Source organism: Podarcis bocagei (assembly GCF_964188305.1).
Source record: "Podarcis bocagei genome assembly, chromosome: 13".
Lineage (NCBI taxonomy): Eukaryota > Metazoa > Chordata > Lepidosauria > Squamata > Lacertidae > Podarcis > Podarcis bocagei.
In genome coordinates, this window is record NC_138138.1 from 9,774,434 (window position 1) to 9,798,941 (window position 24,508).

Below are 24,508 nucleotides of genomic sequence, written 5' to 3' on the forward strand. Positions count from 1 at the left end.
AAAATTAAGTGAAAATTAAGGGAGAGGATTTGCTGAAGGAATAATCTGAACTGGAATACAAAAAGGGGAGGTATGAGGAGGTCCGAGAAATAAGTTAAAAGAAAACAAGTGAGTGAGATTATATGTGTTTTTAATTTTTTGTATTTTTGTTTTTTGTCTTTTTTCGTATAAACTTTGAAAAGTAAATAAATATATATTTTTTTAAAAAAAAGGTTCCAACATTTGGGGACCCTTCATCATTACGAAGGAAGTGACCATCAGCAAGGCGACTACATCATAAACCGTTTTTTGGTGTTATTGGTGGCTGCGGCAAGGGCTGGTGTGGATTTGCTGTCGCTGCGACAATTGGGCGGGCAATTGGTGGTTTCCGGCAGTGACGAGACATATGAAAAGGCAGCTTTGGGGATGTGCGTGAATGGCAGCGTAGGTCAGGCGGGTGAGCGATTTTCGTCAATCTCCCCTTAAAAATGCTCAGTAACCAATCCTTCCCCCCCAAAAAAGCTCAACAGCTCTAGGCAATCTTCACCCATTTTCCTAATTTTGAGTCCCCCCAAATACGGGGCATCTTATACATGGGGGCATATTACACACGAAAAAATACGGTACCTTGGGTCACATGATTCCCTTCGCCCTCAGCTTGGCCAACAATTCACTTTGCCTTCCAATACAAAAGATTTTAGGTGTCTCCTGACTTACCTAGATTTGCTGAGATCCCCAGTCCCTGCTTCAGTAGTAGAGAAACAGAGGTTTCCTCCTTCTCATAGGAAGACTGCACACTGCTGGTGGAAATTGACTATTTAAGCATAAAACACAACTGAGCCCCATGAGCTCTAACAATTACAGTCCACACCCTTACCAGTAACAAACAAAAAGCCTAAAGGTTTTCCTGTAATATTTTTGCAAAGCTGGTGATCACCAAAATTACTAAATTTTAACATTCCTTCCCTCAGGTTGTATTAAAAGCATTTCCTGCTATGGCATAAGCAGAAAGCACACCGTTCACTTCCAAAAAGTCAGAGAAAGAGACGGGAAGGAAGAAAAAAAGAACAGAGAAATGTGGAAAGACAGGAAATTTGGGGAAATGAAAAGGGCGAGAGGAAGCAAGAAAAAAACAACGTGCATTTAACTTTTTGTTGTTGTTTATTAAATTTGTATATTTCCCTTCAGCTGTAGATCTGAAAGTGGTTCACAGCATAGAACTACAAGGAAATTTAAGAACATTTTCATGTATGCGACAACGGCGGCAAGAGTCTTAATAGCACAAGGATGGAAGAATGAAGAAACCCCAACTAAAGAACTGTGGCCAGAGAAACTGATGGGCTATGCGGAATTGGCGGAATTGACACACAAACTGCGTGACAAGGACAACTGTGACTTTAAAGAAGAATTTCAAGTATTTCAAGAAACAACAAAATGAATTGGACTCCTTGGCAGGTTTTGAATAAACATACGCAAATTTATTATTAATAACACATAGTAAATGTAAAGGGACCCCTGACCATTAGGTTCAGTCGTGACCGATTCTGGGGTTGCGGCGTTCATGTGCAATGGCCCACAAGAGTTGAGGGTCTTCACAAAATGGCTCCTTAAAAACTGCCTGGTTCTTGCCTCTAGCAATGTCAAACAGAGGTGTAAGCCTGCCCGTCCAAAGGGGGTCGTTGATTTGGAAGCTGGGTCCATCGAGTCCCTAGAGCAACATAAATTGCCCAACATGCGTTCCATGACAGGTAATTTTATACCGGGCAATGACTGCCCATGCATTTTAGAGAGAGCAAACCCAGAGACTGAGAGACATATACCGTATTTTTTGCCCTATAGGACTCACTTTTCCCCCTCCAAAAATGAAGGGGAAATCTGCGTGCGTCCTATGAGGCGAATACAGGCTTTCGCTGAAGCTTGGAGAGTGAGAGGGGTTGGTGCACACCAACCCCTCTCGCTCTCCAGGCTTCAGGAAGCTATCAGCAAGCCTGGGGAGCCCGTGGGAGTTCCCGCAGGGCTCCCCAGGCTGCAGATAGCAACCTGCCGCCTGACGCGCAGGGCGCCCTGAAGCAGAGCGCCCTGCGCTTCGGGCAGACATCGGCCAGCCCCACAAGCTCGGGGGACAGCGGGGAGGCGCAGCACCGCCATCCCGCTGTTCCTCGACCTGGTTTGGAGGCTGGCGCTGGGGAAAAGTGCGCTTCTCCCCAGCGCCAGCCCCACAAGCTCAGGGAACAGCGGGGAGGCGGAGCGCCGCCATACCGCTCTTCCCCTACTTGGTTTGGTTTCCCCGACCTGGTTTGGGGGGGGAAATAAAGGGGGGAAATTCCTTTATTTCCCCCCTCAAAAAAAACTAGGTGCGTCCTATGGGGCGGAAAATACGGTAATAAGTGGATGGTTGCGGGGAGAGAGAAATAGAGGGAAGCTGGTGGTGGCAAAAACCTCTAGGTAAACAGAAAAAGCCAATTTGTAAGAGATGGGGGACACTTTCTCCAAAAGTGACTCTTCAGTTCCCATTCCTATACCAGCCAAAACATATTTCTTCACCCAGATTAAGGAATGGGTATCATCTCTTTCCCCGAAATAACTGTGGGCATTTCCCAAATAACTCCCCCGTTCTTCTCAAGGCACCTGTTCTTTTTGCTTCCTCTCTGCCTTTTACGTTTCTCCAAATTCCCCATCCTTTCTCCCCCTCCTTTCTTATGTGTGTTTTTTCCCCTTCCTTCCCATACCTTTCTCTGCTAATTCTTATTTTCTGTTTCCTCTTTCCCGTTCTTCAATTCAGTTACGAGAAGTTTCAGAGGGAACAGGGTGCTTGTTGCTTGCGCCACACCCAGGGGGAAAGTTCAAAATAAACCCTGAGGGATCGAATGTGCTCAAATGTGTGCAACGGTATTTGGGGAGTCAAAAGTTAGTAAGTGTGAGGGTCACCAGCTTCCAAAGGACAACACATTAAAAACTTCCCTGAAATCTCAGGCCGTACCAACAAAGGAAGAGTGGATTTGTAAATTAAGTGAGTATATAGAATTGGCAAAATTAACTTCAATTATAAGATATCAATCAAACCAAAAGTTAAGAATGGAGTGGAAGTATTTCGAAGATTATATGTCAAAATATTGTTCTAAAAATGACACGTTAATAGGCTTAGAATAAAAAATGTAAGCAATAACAAAACAAAGAAAGAAAGAAAAATCAGAATTTAACAAAAATAATTTATTATAGAATGCAAGGGGGGAAAGGTAGAAAGAAATATACAGAAGTCAAATTGCTGTGGAGGGAAGTAGAGGATGAGTGATGGGTTTTATAATTAAGTGTATAATTATGCAACTGTAGTAATTTAGATATTATATTTTATGTGAGGGAATCATTGGGAATTTTGGTTATTATGTATAAATGTTTCAATAAAGTTTCAATAAAGAACTTTGAAAAAAAAATTTAAAAAAACTTCCCTGAACAGGTAAGCCGGGGGACTCTTTTTTCTATTTTTCCTTTTGATTGGGAGGCAAAGTGAATTGTTGTCCAAGAGGCAGAGGTGGAAGAAGGGGGGCGGTGGAGGCGATCCGACCCAGGTGTCATCACTGAGGGGGGGTGACATTTGGCGCGCTGCCCGCCTGCAACTGCCAAGCCTACCCCGAGATATCGGGTGAAGGGGCAAGCTGCGCCGCCTTGCTGGCAGCCTTCCCCCCTTCCTGTCTTCGTTTTGACAGCTCAGGGGAGGCTTGGGAGTGGCGGGCAGGTGGCACGCCATTGCCCACCACTCCCGGGCTGCTTCCTGGGGGGGACAAGCCTCCACCAAGGTGTCAAAATGAAGAGGGAAGGGAGGAAGGCTGCAGGCAAAGCGGCGCAGCTCCCACCCACCCCTGTCCAGGAAGTGGCTGGCTCCACCCCCCAGCTGTCTCGCCCCGCCCCCATGGCCCCGCCCCTTCTGTGCACCAATCCGGGTGCGGGAGCAGCTAGCTCCACCTCGGTCAAGAATTATTGCGGCGAGGAAGTGGAAGAACGAAACAATACTCACAATTGCAGACTGGCACATACAGTGGTGCCCCGCAGGACGAATTCCTTGCAAGACGGAAAACTCGCTAGACGAAAGTTTTCCGTTTTGGAGGTGCTTCGCAAAACGAATCTCCTATGGGCTTGCTTCGCAAGACGACAATGTCTTGCGAGTTCCTGCGGGGTTTTTTCCCCTTCCCCCCTTTTTCTAAGCCGCTAAGCCACTTATCAGCTGATCCGATAAGATGATAAGCCGCTAAAAGCCGCTAAAAGCCGCTAAAAGCCGCTAAAAGCCGCTAATCCGCTAATCCGTCAATGGGCTTGCTTTGCAAGACAAAAAAACCGCTAGACGAAGAGAATCACAGAACGGATTCTTTTCGTCTTGCGAGGCACCACTGTACTGATGTTAGAAGATTTACAACTAGCAAAACTGATGGGAAGAGTTAGAGGAGTATTGAACCAGAAAATATTTGGAGAATGGAGAATATTTAAGGATTATATAAGATCATATTGTACCAACCACACCATATTAGCAGAACTTGAGTGATCCTTGTAAGCACAACAAATACCGTCTGTGGAGTAGACGGGAACAATACAGTGGTACCTCGGGTTAAGTACCTAATTCGTTCCGGAGGTCCGTACTTAACCTGAAACTGTTCTTAACCTGAAGCACCACTTTAGCTAATGGGGCCTCTGGCTGCTGCCGTGCCGCCAGAGCACAATTTCTGTTCTCATCCTGAGGCCAAGTTCTCAACCTGAAGCACTATTTCTGGGTTAGTGGAGTCTGTAACCTGAAGCGTATGTAACCTGAAGCATATGTAACCCGAGGTACCACTGTATTAAAGAATATAAAACTGTGCGGGGGGGGGGGGGGAATGGCGACAATATAAACAGTACAATGAGGATGATTGGAAGACTCATTTTGTCAGAAGTCTTTTTTATTTAAATGTTTAATTAAGTATTAATTAGGAAGATTAAGGGTTTTCTTATGTGCGTAAATTCGCTTTTTCTTCTTTCTTTTCTCTGTATTTTCTTTTTTTAATTGTTTTTTCTTTAATTTTCATTTTGTAGTATGAGATTGGTTGCTTTTAAAAAGTGGGAGCTGGTATTCTGTTGTTTTTTTTTAAATGATATTTATTTAGAATTTAAAATTACAGAGAAAAAAAAGGAAAAGGAAAAAAGATAGACAAAAAAAGGAATTAAACAATACAAGTCAATAAAAAGAAAAAAACAAAAAACAAAACACACAATACATCAAAAACAAAAACAAAAACAAACAAAAAATTTAAAAACAAATCCAATATTCCCAAATCTTTATCTTTCGTTAACTTGTTTCATCGACCTCCTCACACCTCCCTTTTTTGTATTCTAGTTATTAATTATCTCAGCAAATCCCTTCTATCTTTCACTATATTCTGTCATTAAATTACCTTAATTTATTTTAACCTTATCTTACCATAAAAAGCCCTAAAGCTTAAAACTTAGAACTTATTTATACATAATTCCTTTTAGCATTTCTACTAAAGCCAAATAGTTTCATTCCAACATTTTTTCCTAATACTCATTAATTTTACAATAATTCTCTAAATGAATTTTTAAACTTTCTTTCAATCTGGGAGCTGGTATTCTGAGGAAACCGAATGCTGCACCCAGGACCATTTATTCCCGTCCTGGAGAACTGAAGCATATCTGCAGCCTTGTCAAGAAATGAAAATGCAAAATGTAAGTCATCTTAAGAATTGCAAAGTCACTTCCGACCTCGGGAGGAGGTGGTGTTGTGGGCTCACGCCCCCAACACTCGCGCGGAGGCTGGCTCCCAGCCCCACGCGATCAGGGGAATCCTCTGCCACGTCATTCCCCTGGCCAGCCAATCAGCTGGCTCAGGGGGTGTGGCTTCCCGCATTTAAGGCAAGCACGGCAGAGGAGCGTCCTCTTTGCCGCCGATCAGCTGGGGAATTTCCCACCCACCCTTCAAGGTTTCTCCTTTGTTTTTGTTTTTTTAAAATAATATTTATTAGTTTTCCAACAAATTAAACACAACACTACAAAACACCAAAAGGAAAAAACTTACAATACAATACAATACAAAAAACAAAACAAAACAAAACAAAAACCATTTAAAACACAATCCAATTTCAACATCTTATCTTTCTTTCCCTTATTTCCTCGACCTCCTCACACCTCCCTTTTTGTATTCCACTTCTGTTAATTGTTTCAGCAATTCCTTTCCATCTTCCTCTGTTTTCTATCCTATAATTGTCTTAACACATTCTAACCATATTTTTCCCTTTAAAGCTCTATTAATCTATTTATACTTAATTCCATATAACATTTCTACTAAAGCCATATAACTTCATTCCAACATTTTTCTAACATTCATTAATTTTACAGTATTTCTGTAAACAGTCTTTAAACTTTTTCCAGTCTTCTTCCACCGACTCTTCCCCCTGGTCTCGGATTCTGCCAGTCATTTCCGCCAATTCCATGTAGTCCATCAACTTCATCTGCCATTCTTCCCTGGTGGGTAAATCTTGTGTCTTCCAATACAAGGTTTCTCCTTTGACCTTACTATGGACCGTGGTTGGTCGCCATTAAGGAGCCTGGGAGGAATTTTTCCACTTGGCAAATTGGCACCAGCCATTTTGGTTTTTTCGCCTACTTCGTAGCAAATCGTCACAACTTCCTCGGTTTGGCAGTTAGGCATTGGTCGGGGTATTGTTATGTAGATGAATGGGGGGAGGAGCACCGTCACCTCCCCCGGTTTACTTTTTTATTTTTAAAAAAATATTTATTAATTTTTCACAAATTATAAAAACACATACAGTACACACAAAACACATTACACATAAATACATACAAAAACAAACAAACACATATAATTTCAACTCCTTTTTTCCCTTAAACTTACTTCATCAACTTCCCCATACCTTCCCTTTCTGCATTCCAATACCCAAATTTATTTCAGCAAATCCTTCCCCTTAATTTTATCCAATTTTTCCTTTTCTTTTCTTTTACTTAATCTTTAACAGCTGTAATCCCTTACTTTGTATAACCACAACATTTTAACATTCATTAATTTTACAATATTTCTTAAGATAGATTTTAAATTTCTTCCAATCTTCTTCCGCCGTCTCTTTCCCCTGGTCTCGGATTCTGTCAGTCATTTCAGCCAGTCCCATGTAATCGATCACCTTCATTTGCCACTCTTCCAAGGTGGGTAGGTCTTGTGTCTTCCAATACTTTGCTATGAGTATTCTTGCTGCTGTTGTAGCATACATAAAGAATGTTCTGTCCTTCTTTGGCACCAATTGGCCGACAATGCCCAAGAGGAAGGCCTCTGGTTTCTTAGGGAAAGTACATTTAAGTATCTTTTTCATTTCATTATATATCATTTCCCAGAAGGCCTTAATCTTCGGGCACGTCCACCAAAGGTGAAAAAAAGTACCTTCAGTTTCTTTGCATTTCCAACATTTATTATCGGGCAAATGGTAGATCTTTGCAAGCTTGACTGGGGTCATGTACCACCTGTAGATCATTTTCATAATATTCTCTCTTAAGGCATTACATGCCGTAAATTTTATGCCAGTGGTCCACAACTGTTCCCAGTCAGCAAACATGATGTTATGACCAATGTCTTGTGCCCACTTAATCATAGCTGCACCTCCCCCGGTTTACTGAAGGGTAGTCCGGTAAAGGATTCCTGGGGGCATGGCCCCGTCCGAAGCCTATGGAGGCCAGAGCCCAAGGCACGCCCCCGAGCGGTGACCCCGGGGGAGTGCCTAGTTGATGTGCATCACCAGGGCTCCCCCTGCTGGTGTTAACCCTTCCTGGCCTTCAGGCAGACAGACTGAAGCCGGATAGTCGATTAGGACCAATGCCTAAGCATCACCTGTAACCAATAAAGTTGTGGCCAATTTTAGCCCATTAACCTTAATTATGGTGTCATGTGTCTTTATTTCCAATGGTGGGAGGCGGGAACTTGCCACGCAATGTTTATACCTTCAGCACATGCAGAATTGGACTCTGGAGCAGCCATTGGCTCCTCCTTTTTGGGATCACTTTGGAAGGCACTAGCTGTACTGAAGACGATCATGCACATACATGGAACTTAAGCATTTAGTTTTGCATTTTTTTATTCCATTAATGTGTAAGGTTTTATTATGCTTTTATATTTGTTGGAAGCTGTAGAGATTGGCTGGGGCAACCGAGTCGGAAGGGTGGGGAACAATTATTATTATTATTATTATTATTATTATTATTATTATTATTATTTACTACAAACAGACTCAGGTGTGCCTGATGTCCCATGGATCATATCCATTGTGCATGTATTACAATAGCATCAAGTGACAAATTTCCACAAAAGACCTTGACTGCTGTTTTTCAGAAACTTGTTCTCCCTTTCACAAAGGACTATGGGACATAATTTACAAGCGAGTAACTGTTTTAGGGCAATGATCAGGGATGGATTTTGGTTTGATGAGGCCCTAAGCTCCTGAAGGTAATGGGGCCCTTTATATGTCCAGCTGACCTTTGCCAACAACAAATTGTCACTGTTTTATATGGTAATTTATGGACCTAATAGGTATCTAAAGCCATTTGGACATAACAAAATGCGTATTTTTTCAAAGTAATTGTTGAACTGAAATACAATTAAGAAGAAGTATATTAATAGTGAAATACAATTAAGAAGAAGCATATTAATAGTGAAAGAATTATTAAGCTCTAACTTAAAATGATTTTTATTCATAACAAACACATTGGCATTTGGTAATAACAAAAGTTCCTTTAGAAACACAATTTAGGTTTCATTTTATTTGTTTTTTATCTTATATTTTGGAAATGTACATCCAGTTCTTTTTTTCCTTTAATTTTTTTGGGGCCCCCAAGAGAGTGGAGCCCTAAGCTATAGCTTGTTTAGCTTATATGTATGTAAATCCGGCACTGGCAATGTATGGGGGGGCACCATTTCCAAATAAGCAGGTAAGGTAAAGGTAAAGGGACCCCTGACCATTAGGTCCAGTCGTGACAGACTCTGGGGTTGCGGCGCTCATCTCACTTTATTGGCCAACGGGCCGGCGTACAGCTTCCAGGTCATGTGGCAGCATGACTAAGCCGCTTCTGGCGAACCAGAACAGCGCACGGAAATGTCGTTTACCTTCCCTCCAGAGCGGTACCTATTTATCTACTTGCACTTTGATGTGCTTTCGAACTGCTAGGTTGGCAGGAGCAGGGACTGAACAACGGGAGCTCACCCCGTCGCAGGGATTCGAACCGCTGACCTTCTGATCTGCAAGTCCTAGGCTCTGTGGTTTAACCCACAGCGCCACCCACGTCCCAAAATAAGCAGGTACTGAGCCACAAAGCCAACCTTGGAGATTACAGAATAATCTCATTTAAAGAAGGGAAAGCAACCCTACAATGAACTACCATTGATATCTACATCTCTCTTAGCTGCTGACTGGAGTGTGATTAAGCAGGTGGAGAGCACATATTGCGGTGGGGGCTACCATGACATCCCCTGTTGCTGGGCAGGTTAGTATGGATGGCCACGAATTTGATTGGGCACCTCCAATTGTTTCTTGGGGAAAATTCAATGGTTGGTTGATGGGGGTGCTATTTATTCCTTGTGTGCAGCATTGACCTTCCTCTTTTCGCTGCACACATCGGATTACCTGCCCACCCGCCCTATAGTTAGGGTTGTTCGTACTGACCTTGCTACGCCTGTCATGGGGTTGTCTGCTTTGGAGCAGGGGCCTGGTAAGAATTTTTACCATTTGACTGATTGGCTGGTGCCATTTGGGTTTTTGCCTAAAGTTAAAGGTAAAGGGACCCCTGACCATTAGGTCCAGTCATGACCGACTCTGGGATTGCGGCGCTCATCTTGCTTTATTGGCCGAGGGAGCCGGCGTACAGCTTCTGGGTCATGTGGCCAGCATGACTAAGCCGCTTTTGGCGAACCAGAGCAGCGCACAGAAATGCTGTTTACCTTCCCGCTGGAGCGGTGCCTATTTATCTACTTGCACTTTGACATGCTTTCAAACTGCTAGGTTGGCAGGAGCAGGGACCGAGCAACAGGAGCTCACCCTGTCACGGGGATTCGAACCGCCGACCTTCTGATCGGCATGTCCTAGGCTCTGTGGTTTAACCCACAGCACCACCCGCGTAGCAAATCGTCACAACTTGTAAGGTTGCAGTTAGGCATTGGTTAATTTGGGTTGGTGGAGGGGATGTGGTTGGCTGTGCCTGTCCTGCCAATGCTGCTGCTGCAAGGGAATTCTGGTAAAGGAATCCAGGGGCTTGCCATGCTCTTGTCCGAACCCCTGGCAAGGGGCTAGGGCCACACAAGAGCCCCTGGGAGCATTTGGGGAGAGGTGAGAGCCTGGCGCCCAGCTCTATTCTCTCCCCAAAAATGTTTACCCTTACTGACTTCCGCAGGCTAGCGGTTGTCAGTTCTGTTCCTACCTCTATGTGGGAAAAGATAGTCGCTAACCAGTGCCTAAGCAACCACTCACATACTGTAATTCAATAAACTCGTGGCCAAAATTATGCCAAAGACCAAAACAAAAATGTTGTGTGAACCGTGTCTTTATTTGGGGGTGTCCTGGGGGCCTCGACATGCAAAGGTTGGTTCATTGTACATTCAATTCAGTTTAAAGTTGTTGCAAATGATTACAGCCTTTGAAGCAGATTTCCTGAAGGGGCTTCAGCACACTAAATCTGAGTGTACCAAACAACGCAAGTGAAATAATGATGGCTGAGTCCCGGGAGAAGCTACTCTGTTTTGGTTTTCCTAAGGACCCTGCCACATTTCCGACAACAAAATGAGCAGCATTTAACAGCAATGAATATGAAAACTGCCATGCAACCGATCAAGAAGGCAATGACGTCCAGGGAGTGATACTGGTACCAGGTCAAATGATGCGCAGCTACTCTCAAGTGCTTGGCACCTTTGTGGCGCATGACAAACTCAATCCAAAAGACAGCCCGGTCCAGCGGCTTTATCGGTTGGTCGTGGTAGATCTGCGACAGTCTCATTGCATTTTCCTTATACCTGGAGGATTGGGTAAAGAAGGGGAGGGGGAAAGAGAGAAAAGGAAGGACAAATTGGAATAGGGCCCAAAGTCACGTTTCCATTGCAGTTTAGCAGGTGTTGCAAGTCCCGTTTGTGGTTTCATGGATGCAGAGCTCGGAGCCCAAGGAAGAAGGAAAGGAACTTAAGAGTGTTGAAGGACACCAGTAGAGTCCTCATGAGACAGGGAAGGTGGAATTGACACCCCATGAAATGTCTGGTCCTGAATGGGATGGCTTAAAAAATTATCTGACAAAATATGGTTCCAATAACAACACTGGGCTGTGCCTAGACTAACTTCACAGATATAAGGGAATTTTCTTTTTTAATAATTGAATACGGATTACTTAAATGTAAGAGAAATATGGAAACCGCAAAGAGATAGAGGGAAGTCAATTAACATATAAGGGACTCAAACCAGTTTGGTGGAATAGAAAGAATGTGACGGTAAAGAAAAGAAAAGAAAAGAAAAGAAAAGAAAAGAAAAGAAAAGAAAAGAAAAGAAAAGAAAAGAAAAGAAAAGAAAAGAAATGATGGAATATGAAGTTAATGTCTTTCTAGAAATTTTGGATATAGAATATTCAAACTATGGTTTCTACTCCTTAAATAATTTGGTGTATTTGACAAATACCTTTTCCTTTTTTAATTTTAATTTTAATTTTCATAGTTTCTTTTCTTTTCTTTTCGGTATATGTGGGTGTAAGGATTAATTTATTTTCTTTTTTTTGTAAATTTTTAAAATTCAATAAAGATTAATAATGAAAAAATAGAAATGAACAACAAAGGGAAAGAAATAAATGTCTGAACCTGGGAAGAGGTTCAGTGGTCTGTGGTTAGATCCGGTTTGCAAAGAGAGGCTGAGTGGGTTTGCAGAGGAGCACCCACCTCTACGGTATTGGACCCCTCTGGCCCAATATCTCCCACTGCGGAGCAGCCTCTGGCATCTCTTCCTATCAGTGAAGGGTGTCCCTCACCTGGAGAGGCAGCTGAAAGCAAAGATGACGCTGAGCCAGCCCTGACTTTGCCTCCATTATTTAAGAATACTTATTGCAAAGTATTGGAAGACACAAGATCTACCCACTCTGGAAGAATGGCAGGTGAAGGTGATAGAGTACATGGGACTGGCAGAAATGACCGGCAGAATCTGAAACCAGGGAAGAGAGACGGCAGAAGAAGATTGGAAGAAATTTAAGGACTATCTCAGGAAATACTACAAAATTAGTGAATGTTAAATTGATGTTGGATAGAATTTAAGTGGTTATCAGCTGTAATGATTAAGATAATTGGGGGGGAGAAAGAAAGGTCTAAAATTAAGTGAAAATTAAGGGTGAGGATTTGCTGAATGAATAATTTGAATTGGAATACAAAAAGGGGAGGTATGAGGAGGTATGAGAAATAAGTTAAAAGAAAATAAGTGAATGAAATTATACGTGTTGTTAATTTTTGTATTTTTGTTTTTTGTCTTTTTTGTATAATTTTTGAAAAGTTTATATATATATATATATATATATATAGAGAGAGAGAGAGAGAGAGAGAGAGAGAGAGAGAGAGAGAGAGAGAGAGAGAGAGAGACTTTGCCTCCATTTTTATGGACACAGAGATGCCAGCACCAGTACAAAATTTATACAGAGAGTCAACCCATTCGACAGAGTGCCTTTTTGCTTTCCATGTCCTCAGACTCCAGCCACTTGCCTCCCCCTCTTCAAAAGGAAGGTGCAGGAGGGGTGTTGCTTCTTGGGTCAAGGTCTTAGGCTTGTGTCTCCTCCCTCTGATGTACCTTGTAATCTGTAGTTTATCTTATGTACCGATCTTATGTAGCCTGGAGAAGAGGAGGTTAAGGGGTGATATGATAGCCATGTTCAAATATATAAAAGGATGTCACATAGAGGAGGGAGAAAGGTTGTTTTCTGCTGCTCCAGAGAAGCGGACACGGAGCAATGGATCCAAACTACAAGAAAGAAGATTCCACCTAAACATTAGGAAGAACTTCCTGACAGTAAGAGCTGTTCGACAGTGGAATTTGCTGCCAAGGAGTGTGGTGGAGTCTCCTACTTTGGAGGTCTTTAAGCAGAGGCTTGACAACCATATGTCAGGAGTGCTCTGATGGTGTTTCCTGCTTGGCAATGGGTTGGACTCGATGGCCCTTGTGGTCTCTTCCAACTCTAGGATTCTATGATTCTATGATCTGATTTGAGCATTAAAGCCTTTGCACATTTGAGTTCTTCATCCGACAGTGAAGGCAGAACCACCAAGTGTCCCTCTTTTCCCGAGACAGCGCCAGATTTACAGAAGCCATCCCGGTTTCTGATTTGATCCTGGAATGTCCCACTTTTCCTTTAAAAAGGTAAAGGACCCCTTGCGAGTTAAGTCCAGTCACGAATGACTCTGGAGTTGCGGCGCTCATCTCGCTTTACTGGTCGAGGGAGTCGACGTTTGTCCACAGACAGTTTTTCCAGGTCATGTGGCCAGCATGACAAAGCCGCTTTTGGCGAAACCAGAGCAGCACACAGAAACACCATTTACCTTCCCGCCAGAGCGGTGCCTATTTATCTACTTGCACTTTGACGTGCTTTTGAACTGCTAGGTTGGCAGGAGTAGGGACTGAGCAACGGGAGCTCACCCCATCGCGGGGATTCGAACCACCGACCTTCTGATCGGCAAGCCCTAGGCTCTGTGGTTTAGACCACAGCGCCACCCATGTCCCTCCAGCTTAGACCTTAGGAGGTCCCTATTTTCATTGGAGAATTGTTGGAGGGTATGGAGTTATGTGACCCCCGAGCCAAGGAGATAAGTAACTATACAACCTTTAGAAGACATCCGAAGGCAGCTCTGTTTAGGGAAGTTTTTAAATGTTCAATGTTTTATTATTATTTTTATATGTTGGAAGCTGCCTAGCATGGCTGGGGTAACCCAGTCAGATGGGCGGAGTAACAATTAAAAAAACTAGTATGACATCATTCACTCAAAATCCAAAGTGACTTAGTGCAAAGGGGCTTTGAGATTTGGGAGAGAGGTTTTCTTTTAAAAATTGCTTGACATTTTAAATGGGAGGGTTGACCACTCACGTGGGATTGTGAATCACAGCCTTCACAGCTTCCAACAAATCTTCTGCTTTCATTGTTTGAAGGTCCAGCCCCACAGCCATCCCCTTTGCCTTCATATGTACAATATTGTCGTGCTGGTCAGAAAAAAAGGGAATCCCCACTGTGGGGACGCCATGGTAAATGGATTCATAAATCCCATTGATTCCACCATGTGTTATGAAGGCTTTGGTCTTGGGGTGTCCTGGAGGAGGAAGATGAGAATCTGTTGACTATGGGATGGTAAAGGCAGGTTATTAAAGTTGCTAGAATTCAAAACTGACCCTGTCCAAGCACATAACGGCTTCATAAAACAGAGAGAATTTGTAGTTCCAGATCTCCTGAATAGCTGAAAACACAAAGCACCAAATATTTGAGCTCGGCTAGCTTGCTCAGGTTTGGGCCAAGATTTGAAAAACAGCACTGTCTGAGGGCTTGGTTTTCCTTGGGATGGATCCAGGTATTTTCCCTGCCTCTTTCCCCTTTCCGCCAAGGATCCCAAGAAGTTACACCTGTGAGAAACAGGCGTGAGAAACAGCTGCTGGATGAGGGGTAATAACTTGATCCAACTGGGGATGGCAGAAGAAATATGATAACCAGGGGCTACCTTTGAATGTGACCCGGAAACTGCAATTAATCCAGAATGCGGCAGCTAGACTGGTGACTGGGAGTGGCTGCCGGGACCACATAACACCGGTTCTGAGAGATCTGCATTGGCTCCCAGTACGTTTCTGAGCACAATTCAAAGTGTTATTGCTGACCTTTAAAGCCCTAAACGGCCTTGGCCCAGTATACCTGAAGGAGCATCTCCACCCCCATCGTTCAGCCCGGACACTGAGATCCAGCGCCGAGGGCCTACTGGCAGTTCCCTCATTGCGAGAAGTTAGGTTACAGAGAACCAGACAGAGGGCCTTCTCGGTAGTGGCACCCACCCTGTGGAACACCCTCCCTTCAGATGTGAAGGAAATAAGCAGCTATCCTATCTTTAAAAGACATCTGAAGGCAGCCCTGTTCAGGGAAGTTTTTAATATTTAATGCTGTACTGTTTTTAACACTTAATTGGGAACCACCCAGAGTGGCTGGGGAAATTAATTAATAATAATAGCAGGGACAGCCTGCATCTCACCTTGTCTTGAGGCAGGCGGTGATGCATGCCTCTTTGTGGACAATGGTCTGATTCTACTCTTGGAGGGGGGAAGCTCAGTCAATGACCTTGTGCCAATTGCTTGCACCGGACAAGGAGTGGGGTCACAGCAGCAAGCAGTAAGTGGGAAGGGAATGTGCCAAAGCCTAGAAATTGCATCCTTGCCCATTTAAAAAAACCAAAAACAAACAAGTCTTCAGTTGGGATTCTCCCCACCCAAGTGTTTCCAAGTACAGCAGGGGTCAACAAGGTTTACCTTACCTGGGATGGTTCACTCCAGCGGAGATCCCTTCGTGGGCTGGATCGCCTGCCCACCCGCGATTTCCGGCACCCGTGTCTGCACAGACATAATTTCTGGCATCTACGTCTGTGCAGACGCAATTTCCGGCACTACAAAAGCGAGTCCCCGCGCAGCGCTGTGCAGGTTTAGCGCAGTGCACAGGGACTCACTGAGTGGGAGGCTTGGTTCAGGGGCGGCTTGTGGGCCAGTTAAACGACCCCCATGGGCCTTAGGTGGCCAACCCCTGGGCTACAGCATGTGTGCGCTCACCATTTTCCAGTTTGCATCTTCCCATCTTCCCTGCCCAACACACACATTGCCAGTTCTGAGATTGATTTTAAAAATGATCCAAGCTCAGCAATAAAACAGGCATAAGAGAATACAAGGGGCAGGGTGAAGCTACTGATTAGGAATGGAATAAACGAAGGGGAAGGTGTTCATTGCTACTATCTAGGGCTGTCATGACGTGAGTGAGGAAAGTGAGGGTGGAGGAGAGATATTTCCAAGGAATTGGCAGAACACTGCAATGAAGCCATAACTGCAACAAGCATGAGGTCTCTCTCTCACCGAGAAGATCATTTTGTGGTATCCAGTCATAAATCCTGGTGTTTTCTCCTAAGGTTTCTGGCCGTTTCCCTTTGTGGCGCCAAAGAACCTGGATTTGGAGGGGAAATGGAAAGACTGTTCTCTGTAGCTCAGGTTGCAAGGAAAACTGGGATGACACCCCCCCCCCCAGGCATTCTACTCATCTTGCTTGGCTTTCAATCAGCACCACGTTGATCTGTAGGCTTCTCCAATAACTTGAGCTGTCCTTCTGGTTTCTAATATGAATCATCAACACTGACTGCTTAGCCACTTTCCTTAGTGACAGTGTAATAATATGGTGGTACCTTGGGTTACATACGCTTCAGGTTACAGACTCCGCTAACCCAGAAATAGTGCTTCAGGTTAAGAACTTTGCTTCAGGATGAGAACAGAAACCGTGCTCTGGCGGCGCAGCAGCAGCAGCAGGAGGCCCCATTAGCTAAAGTGGTGCTTCAGGTTAAGAACAGTTTCAGCTTAAGAACGTACCTCCGGAACGAATTAAGTACTTAACCCGAGATACAGCTGTAATGCACCATATTTCTGTACCACATCCGTGTCCCTGGTATATAGTAGCCTAGTAGACAACTGAACAATACAGCATTTATATATTAAGAAAATATATAAGCTACATTTAAACAATCAAGTATGTTGACTTCAGGCTATGTTGGACTGTTCTGACTCCATATTCCCCCAGCACTGAGAATTCATAATGTATGAGCAAATACGAAAAAAGATTCAAACTAAAAGTTATCCAGAGCTAATTCCATCTGCTCCTCAAAGCAGACCTTAGGGAGCCTATTTTCTCCTCTCTGAATTATTTTGCATTATTCTACATCTCATAACAAGTATTAGGCTAGGAGTAGCCTCATCGTCTAAGCCTGCTCTCATTTATTTAAGTAGGAGTAGATTTCAAGAAAAGCAAGTCTTTAAAAGTCTGTTGTAAAAGCATGCAATTTCACAGCCAGGGTAAGAAAATCAGGGAAGCATTTTCACAAGTCCACTATACAAGTGAATTGTTATTTTCTAACCAAATGACATGAACACTGACCTTCTGTGGAAGTTGGCTGAGTGCCGATGCAACCATGTTACTCTTTTCATCTGTTAAGTTTGGAAAAAAAGTGCCCAGAGAAAACACGACAATGCCGTGTTCCCCTGAACTCTGGACAAATTCTTCCATTTCCTGTCAAAAGATTAAAAGCATTCTTTATAAACCAACAAACCACCTTCCTCCATGTCTTTGCCATGTGAACCTGATGCATGAATTAGAAATGTTAATGTTCACACTTCAAGTTGTGCTGGACTTGTGAGTGAGATGGTGGTATTTAAGGTCCAGTTTCCAAACTGTGTTTCCAGCATCTTAGAAGGAGATTCCAGTGGCCTTTAGGACTGAGGAGTTACAGGTTGTGTGCTCCGTCAGTCCGGTTTCTCTGTGCTGAAGGAGCGTCTCCACCTCCATCGTTCTACCCGGACACTGAGGTCCAGCACTGAGGGCCTTCTGGCAGTTCCCTCACTGCGAGAAGCCAAGTTACAGGGAACCAGGCAGAGGGCCTTCTCAGTAGTGGCGCCTTCCCTGTGGAACACCCTCCCACCAGATGTCAAAGAGAACAACGACTACCAGGCTTTTAGAAGACATCTGAAGGCAGCCCTGTTTCGGGAAGCTTTTAATGTTTGATGTATTATAGTATTTTAATATTCTTTTGGAAGCCGCCCAGAGTGGCTGGGGAGGCCCAGCCAGATGGGCGGGGTATAAATAATAAATTATTATTATTATTATTATTATTATTATTATTATTATTATTATTATTATTATTATTATCAGAAAAAGCAGAGCTGTGCTCCAGGAAATGTTCCAGGAATGTATGTCCCTTCTAGAGAAATCTGAAATGGTGTCCATGGATTGACACGCAGACAATAATATCTCCCCCCCCCCATTAATTAAATTTGATTACCACCCTTCATCCATAGATCTCAGGTTGGTTCGCATCATAAAAAACAACAACACAAAACACATAATAGAAACAAGAACAAAAAAAATCCAATAACCGCTCTGCTCCCACAAACACATTTTAAAGGTTATTGGATGTTAATCACGTTGGGATTTCATTCCTCCGTTGCTGGAGGTGTGATTGTTTTCATCACATGTCTGTGTTGACATTCCATACTATTGGAATCATGAGAACGGAAGTTCAGTTACACTGTTTTGTTATGTGTGTAGTACTCTTGCTTTTAGTCTGTTCTCTCTCGGAGAAGAAGAAGGCGAGAGGAGCCATGTTTTCTTTGTTCTGTAACACTTGTATATAATAAATTAGCTTAGATTCCACACCTCAAATGCCTAGCTTCTGCTTGGACTCTGCTATCGGATTGTGTGCGTATATCTTCGGATATGTGTCACAGAAGCACTTCAGAAAGAAGAGTGATGAATCATCCTGAGGGTTGGTTGTGGGGGAGAACGCAGCTGCCTGGCATTTTCCAAGTTGGTTCAAGAAGCCCAGTGCGGTTTAACATACCAACAAATCAATCAAAGGCCTGGTTGAAGAGGAATTTTTTGCCTGGCACCTAAACGTGAATAATGAAGATGCCAGACAAACTTCCCTTGATCTATCCTTCCCTCATTCTGCCACTCAGAATGTCATACCAGACTTCACCCCTTGATAAGACTGCCTGCATCTTCAGATTTGAATGCTACGATGCTGCCAATCATCTTAGAGTCATGGTCGCTCTTTATTTAGAGCAAGATTAGGAAATCAATCCATACCTCCTCCACGTATAATAAAAAGTTCCTAAGACAGCATCTTAAAAAGCAGACATCACCTTCCCGACAAAGGTCCATGTTGTTAAGCTATGCTTATGTATGGAAGTGAGAGCGGGACCATAAAGAAGGCTGATGGCCAAAGAATTGATGCTTTTGAATTATGGCGCTGGAGGAGACTCTTGAGAGTCCCATGGACTGCAAGAAGATCAAACCTCTCCATTCTGAAGGAAATCAGCCCTGAGTGCTCACTGGAAGGACAGATCCTGAAGCTGAGGCTCCAGTACTTTGGCCACCTCATGAGAAGAAAAGACTCCTTGGAATAGACTCTGATGTTGGGAAAGATGGAGGGCACAAAGAGAAGGGGACAACAGAGGATGAGATGGTTGGACAGTGTTCTCAAAGCTAACAACATGAGTTTGACCAAACTGCGGGAGGCAGTGGAGTGCCTGGCGTGCTCTGGTCCATGGGGTTATGAAGAGTCGGATACGACTAAATGACTAAACAACAACAACAAGTTGTCCTTGCCACTTCTTTATCGTGCCACCACATGCCCCCCCCCCCTTTCCCGGAGGTGCTTTGAAGAAGATCCAGGCATAGTTACCAAGCAGGCAAAGGGCAAAGGAGAGAATTACCTCTGGCAAAGGCTTGGCTGGCTTCAAGTGCAGACCCCCCACAAATTGAAAATTTGGTAGGAAAGGCCGCGGAAATTCGAAGTCCCAGTAGGTGCGGACCAACCAGATCTCTGCTTTCCCCATCACTTCACATAATGTTGTGGGTCTCCCTGTTGAACGAGGGAAAGGGAATGAGTTTAAATGCAGCTTGTATTTTCTTTACAGATATGAGGGCTTTAGCAACCTTGTTTGCCAAAATACAGGAAGCTGAATTCCACATTACGTTTTAACTATATACTGTACACCTGAAAAAAGAAGAAGAAATATGAACAGCAACTGGGGACTGAGTCTGCAGAAATATGTGTTATGCTACACATTTGTTAGGAAGCCAGAACTGGCTATGGCTCCTTCACAGATATTCTTTCAGTTCCAAATCCATATTTTCTCTTCTATAATTTTAGAATAATCCTTTCCTCTGAAGTCAGAATTGGTAGCTGAATGTGCATCAGTACCAGTCTCGGTCTCCCCAATCTGATGTCCTTCAGGTGCTAGCTGGGGCATATGGAGATTTAAGGCTGAAACACTCCATTAGACTGAATTTTTCAATTTGTGATTTATTTTTCAAAGTTACTGCAAAGAAATTACCAGCATTTTAGTGCATATTTTATTCTAACACACACATTTTTGTGTGGCAGCTGCCCTATTGCGTGTTGTTGTTGTTTTGCAATTTCCTCTATTAAAATACATTTTCATATGGTCTCCTTACTGATGTATGCATTCTCATGCCTGCTTCATTTAATGTCTCATAATTTCTTTTGTATTGGTTATTTTCTAGTTAGTTGCTTATGGGACGCGGGTGGCGCTGTGGGTTAAACCACAAAGCCTAGGACTTGCCAATCAGAAGGTCGGCGGTTCGAATCCCCGCGACGGGGTGAGCTCCCATTGCTCGGTCCCTGCTCCTGCCCACCTAGCAGTTTGAAAGCACGTCAAAGTGCAAGTAGATAAATAGGTACCGCTCCGGAGGGAAGGTAAACGGCGTTTCCGTGCGCTGCTCTGGTTCGCCAGAAGCAGCTTAATCATGCTGGCCCGGAAACTGTACGCCAGCTCCCTTGGCCAATAAAGTGAGATGAGCGCCGCAACCCCAGAGTTGGTCACAACTGGACCAAATGTTCAAGGGTCCCTTTACCTTTACCTTTAATTTCTTTTGTCTTGGTTATTTTCTAGTTACCGTATTTTTCGCTCTATAAGACGCACCAGACCATAAGACGCACCTAGTTTTAGGAGGAGGAAAACAAGAAAAAAAAATATTCTGAATCCCAGAAGCCAGAACAGCAAGAGGGATCGCTGCGCAGCGAAAGCAGAGATCCCTCTTGCTGTTCTGGCTTCTGGGATAGCTGCGCAGCCTGCATTCGCTCCATAAGGCGCAAACACATTTCCCCTTACTTTTTAGGAGGGGAAAAGTGAGTCTTATAGAGCAAAAAATACGGTAGTTGCTTATAGCAAATCCTTAATAAAAAGAGTTTTAAAAAGAGAGAAATTATTCAAGATCAATTTGAATTCAGGGAGAGTTGCCCAGAAGAGAGAACAATTTGATGGAGCAAGAAGGGAGCAAGGCAGGTGAGAGCTGCTCCTTCCCTTACAGGTGGTCAAGTTTGGTAGTCTCTATTTCCAGCTGACCGTGGCTCTACACAGCCTCAGGATGAGGCCTTTCCAATCCTGCTACCAGGAGGTCCTTTCTAACTGGTCATGCCAAGGGCTGAAGTTGGAATCCTTGGCCTCTTTAGAGCATCTACTCTACCAAATAAGAATAATAATACTTTGGGAAGAAGAAACAAAAACAAGCTTACCTAAAACCTGACTGTAATAAGAGTCCCACGCTCCAAACCAAGTCTGGAAAACATGGTCTTGCAGATGGTAAGATATTACATTTTTCACCCTTTCTCCAAATGACATTCTGTCTGTGAGCTCAGACAAAACAGCCGGAACATACGAAGGAGGGGAAGGTATCTTCGCACAGTGTCTTTCTATGGTTGAGGCTGGCATGTACCTCAAGGTGTACATAAATGGGATGCCCAATTTCAAGGCAATCAGGTCGCCACCGAACAACACAGGGTCTGAAAGAAACACATCATATTTGCTCTTTGCCAGGCGGGCCATGAGTTCCTTATTGGCCAGAACCGCTTCGCATATGTCCTTCTGTAAGTCAACCATTTTCCCCACCTCTTTCCCCAGCTCTTTGTAAAACCTGTAGAAGGTCAGGGTTGTTGGCTTGTTGTTCACCCATGCCCATACGGCGTTCGATAAAATGGAATCGGCCTCATCCTTTCCATAGGACACTGGAAATACCTCAAACTTAGCCGCTGATATATCATCACTGGGTTTGATTAAGAGTGCTGACGTTGGAACTAGAATGCTGACGTTGTGACCTCTATGTAGCAGTTCTTGAATGATGACCTTAACATTTAGCCAGTGACTGCCTTCCGCTGGCCAAATAAGCACATTCCCACAGGAAATGTTTCCTATTAAGGCAACCTGAAGTATTAGCAGCTGAATCACAACCACTGTTGCTGAGGCAGAGGAACCAAGACGTTTTTCTGAGGCAGCCATATTTCTTCTTCTATCACTCCAGAACAGAGGAAAATTATTCAGCGTTTGGTTTGTGTGAGAAACCTCCCGTCCCAAGTTTTCCTTTCACAGAAGACTTTTTACCAAGTGTGTTGAGTCAGGTTTTTTTTTAACTCTCCAAGCAAGCAGAACGCTGTCACTGAATATTTCTGAAATGAAAAGACAAATGACACAGCTTTCCTCCACCACTATTTCCGACAAAAATCATAACCTGCCCATACCATTTCGGATCCAATCAAGGTTAGCTCTTCTTACAAACCCACCCAAACCTTCTCATTATGTTAATATGTGGTGAACTACATTTCTTCTTCAGTTTCTTATTGAAGAAAGACTTCCGCTTTTACCACAGCTGCAACAGTGTGAGAGGGGCAATGTTTGGCTAAACGACCCCTGAAAAGGCTTGGAAGGAAGCTCAAGCCAAAGGAACTTCGGCAGTGTCTTTTTAGAGTCCCGGCACCCCTCGCCAAAAGGGGGGGGAAAGGCTGAGGTGGGGGGAGGGGAATCCAGGCACAGAGAATAATATCAAACAGAAAAGCCTCACATCACTGAAGCAACTCAACATAAAAAAAAAACAATGAAGATCGTGGCCACTGGGCCCATCACCTCCTGGCAAATAGAAGGGGAAGAAATGGAGGCAGTGAGAGATTCTACTTTTTGGGGTTCCATGATCACTGCAGATGGTGACAGCAGCCACAAAATTAAAAGACACCTGCTTCTTGGGAGAAAAGCAATGACAAACCTAGACAGCATCTTAAAAAGCAGAGACATTACCTTGCCAACAAAGGTCCGTATAGTTAAAGCTATGGTTTTCCCAGTAGTGATGTATGGAAGTGAGAGATGGACCATAAAGAAGGCTGATCGCCGAAGAATTGATGCTTTTGAATTATGGTGCTGGAGGAGACTCTTGAGAGTCCCATGGACTGCAAGAAGATCAAACCTATCCATTCTGAAGGAAATCAGCCCTGAGTGCTCACTGGAAGGACAGATCCTGAAGCTGAGGCTCCAATGCTTTGGCCACCTCATGAGAAGACTCCCTGGAAAAGACCCTGATGTTGGGAAAGATGGAGGGCACAAGGAGAAGGGGACAACTGAGGATGAGATGGTTGGACAGTGTTGTCGAAGCTACCAGCATGAGTTTGACCAAGCTGCGGAAGGCAGTAGGAGACAGGAGTGCCTGGCATGCTCTGCTCCATGGGGTCACGAAGAGTCAGACACAACTAAACGACTAAACATCAACAAACCCTTGGTCTAAATGATTAAGCACCAAAGTTTGAAAAGTGGGGGCTATTTCTATCTATGCAGTGTCAAAATACTGAGTGAAATGGTTCACATACACAGCTGGGCTTCCAAGTGGGAAACCCAGATTTTATGGAAGCTTATCAGCAGTTCCTCAATGAGAAAATCAGAAATGGGCAAATATCTGTGATATTTGCATACAGCGTTTGTTCTTCCTCTTCAATATGGAGTCGTAAGGGCAGGTATATTGGGTGTATTTTGGTGTATATTTGTGGTTCCTCTTTTGCTAAATTTGGTATTCATTTCATTTATATCTCAACTTTCTTTCTTTTTTCATGGAACTCAGGACAGGCTACATAGAGTTCCCAGCCAAATTCCATCCCAGAACTGACCAGGTCCAGACCTCTTTAGCATCTAGAAGGCTGTGACATCACATACCTTCTGACCATGTTCCGGGCTATATTGTTCCCTTCATTGTCATGCTGGCCAAAAATTCACTTTGCCTTCCCCAACAAAAGATATTCAGAGTCTCCTGACTTACCTGGATGCACTGAGACCTCCACTTCCTGTCACTGGTAGTAGAGAAACAGGCGTGTCCTCAGGCTTATACGGAGAACAAACACTGCTACTCACTAGGGAACTTGGCTGTTTATTTTTGACCAAGGTACAAGTGAGCCCAGAGCCTTTAACTACATCCAGTCAGCCTACCAATAACGCAAGAAAGAACCAGGGCTTCTTATCACCATGTGGCATCTACAAGGTCCCTCCTACAATTAATAACTTTTCATTCTCTCATTACTATTGAATACACTCTACCACATTCCTTCCCAACAATTTATTAACTCATCACGAACAATTCCAGTCCAGAGGCCCCTCTCTTAATAAACCAGGCATGTCCAAAGTCCATTTTGGGGGCCTAATCCGGTTTAATCCAGCCCCTGTGGCAGTTTCTTTCATGGGGTAAAATCCCCCAAAAAAGCTGCTAAACAACTTCATTCCTAAAAAGCGTGTCCTCCCTAAAAGAGGACACAGACCTCTTGGTTGTGGGTGGGTATATTGGACAGCCACAACACCCAGTTGGTAGGTCCCTCATTACTGGGTTTAATCTGGCCAATGGGGAGCTGTCTAAACGGGCCAAGGGACCTATATATACCTTC

The 24,508-nt window shown here is 43.8% G+C and overlaps 1 protein-coding gene across 1 annotated transcript; it reads right to left on the minus strand.

Moving 5' to 3' along the window:
- Window positions 1–10,693: 10,693 nt before the first annotated feature.
- On the minus strand, window positions 10,694–22,130 carry LOC308571369 (UDP-glucuronosyltransferase 2A2-like). The gene is made up of 6 exons (XM_081167022.1): window positions 21,338–22,130; window positions 19,512–19,660; window positions 17,176–17,307; window positions 16,110–16,197; window positions 14,104–14,323; window positions 10,694–11,020 (listed from the first exon to the last, which is right to left on the minus strand). The coding sequence occupies exons 1-6, from the start codon at window positions 22,095–22,097 to the stop codon at window positions 10,741–10,743; spliced, it is 1,629 nt and encodes a 542-aa protein (XP_081023148.1). The 5' UTR covers window positions 22,098–22,130; the 3' UTR covers window positions 10,694–10,740.
- Between the last annotated feature and the right edge of the window lie 2,378 nt (window positions 22,131–24,508).

Bases quoted from the DNA above. Each gene is read 5' to 3' on its own strand.
- LOC308571369 (XM_081167022.1), bottom strand. From the start codon at position 22,097: ATGGCTGCCTCAGAAAAACGTCTTGGTTCCTCTGCCTCAGCAACAGTG. The intron at 19,661-21,337 runs GTAAGCTTGTTT...CTCGTTCAACAG, and splicing joins TTATTACAGTCAGGTTTTAG to GGAGACCCACAACATTATGT. The intron at 16,198-17,175 runs GTCAGTGTTCAT...CTCCAAATCCAG, and splicing joins TCAGCCAACTTCCACAGAAG to GTTCTTTGGCGCCACAAAGG.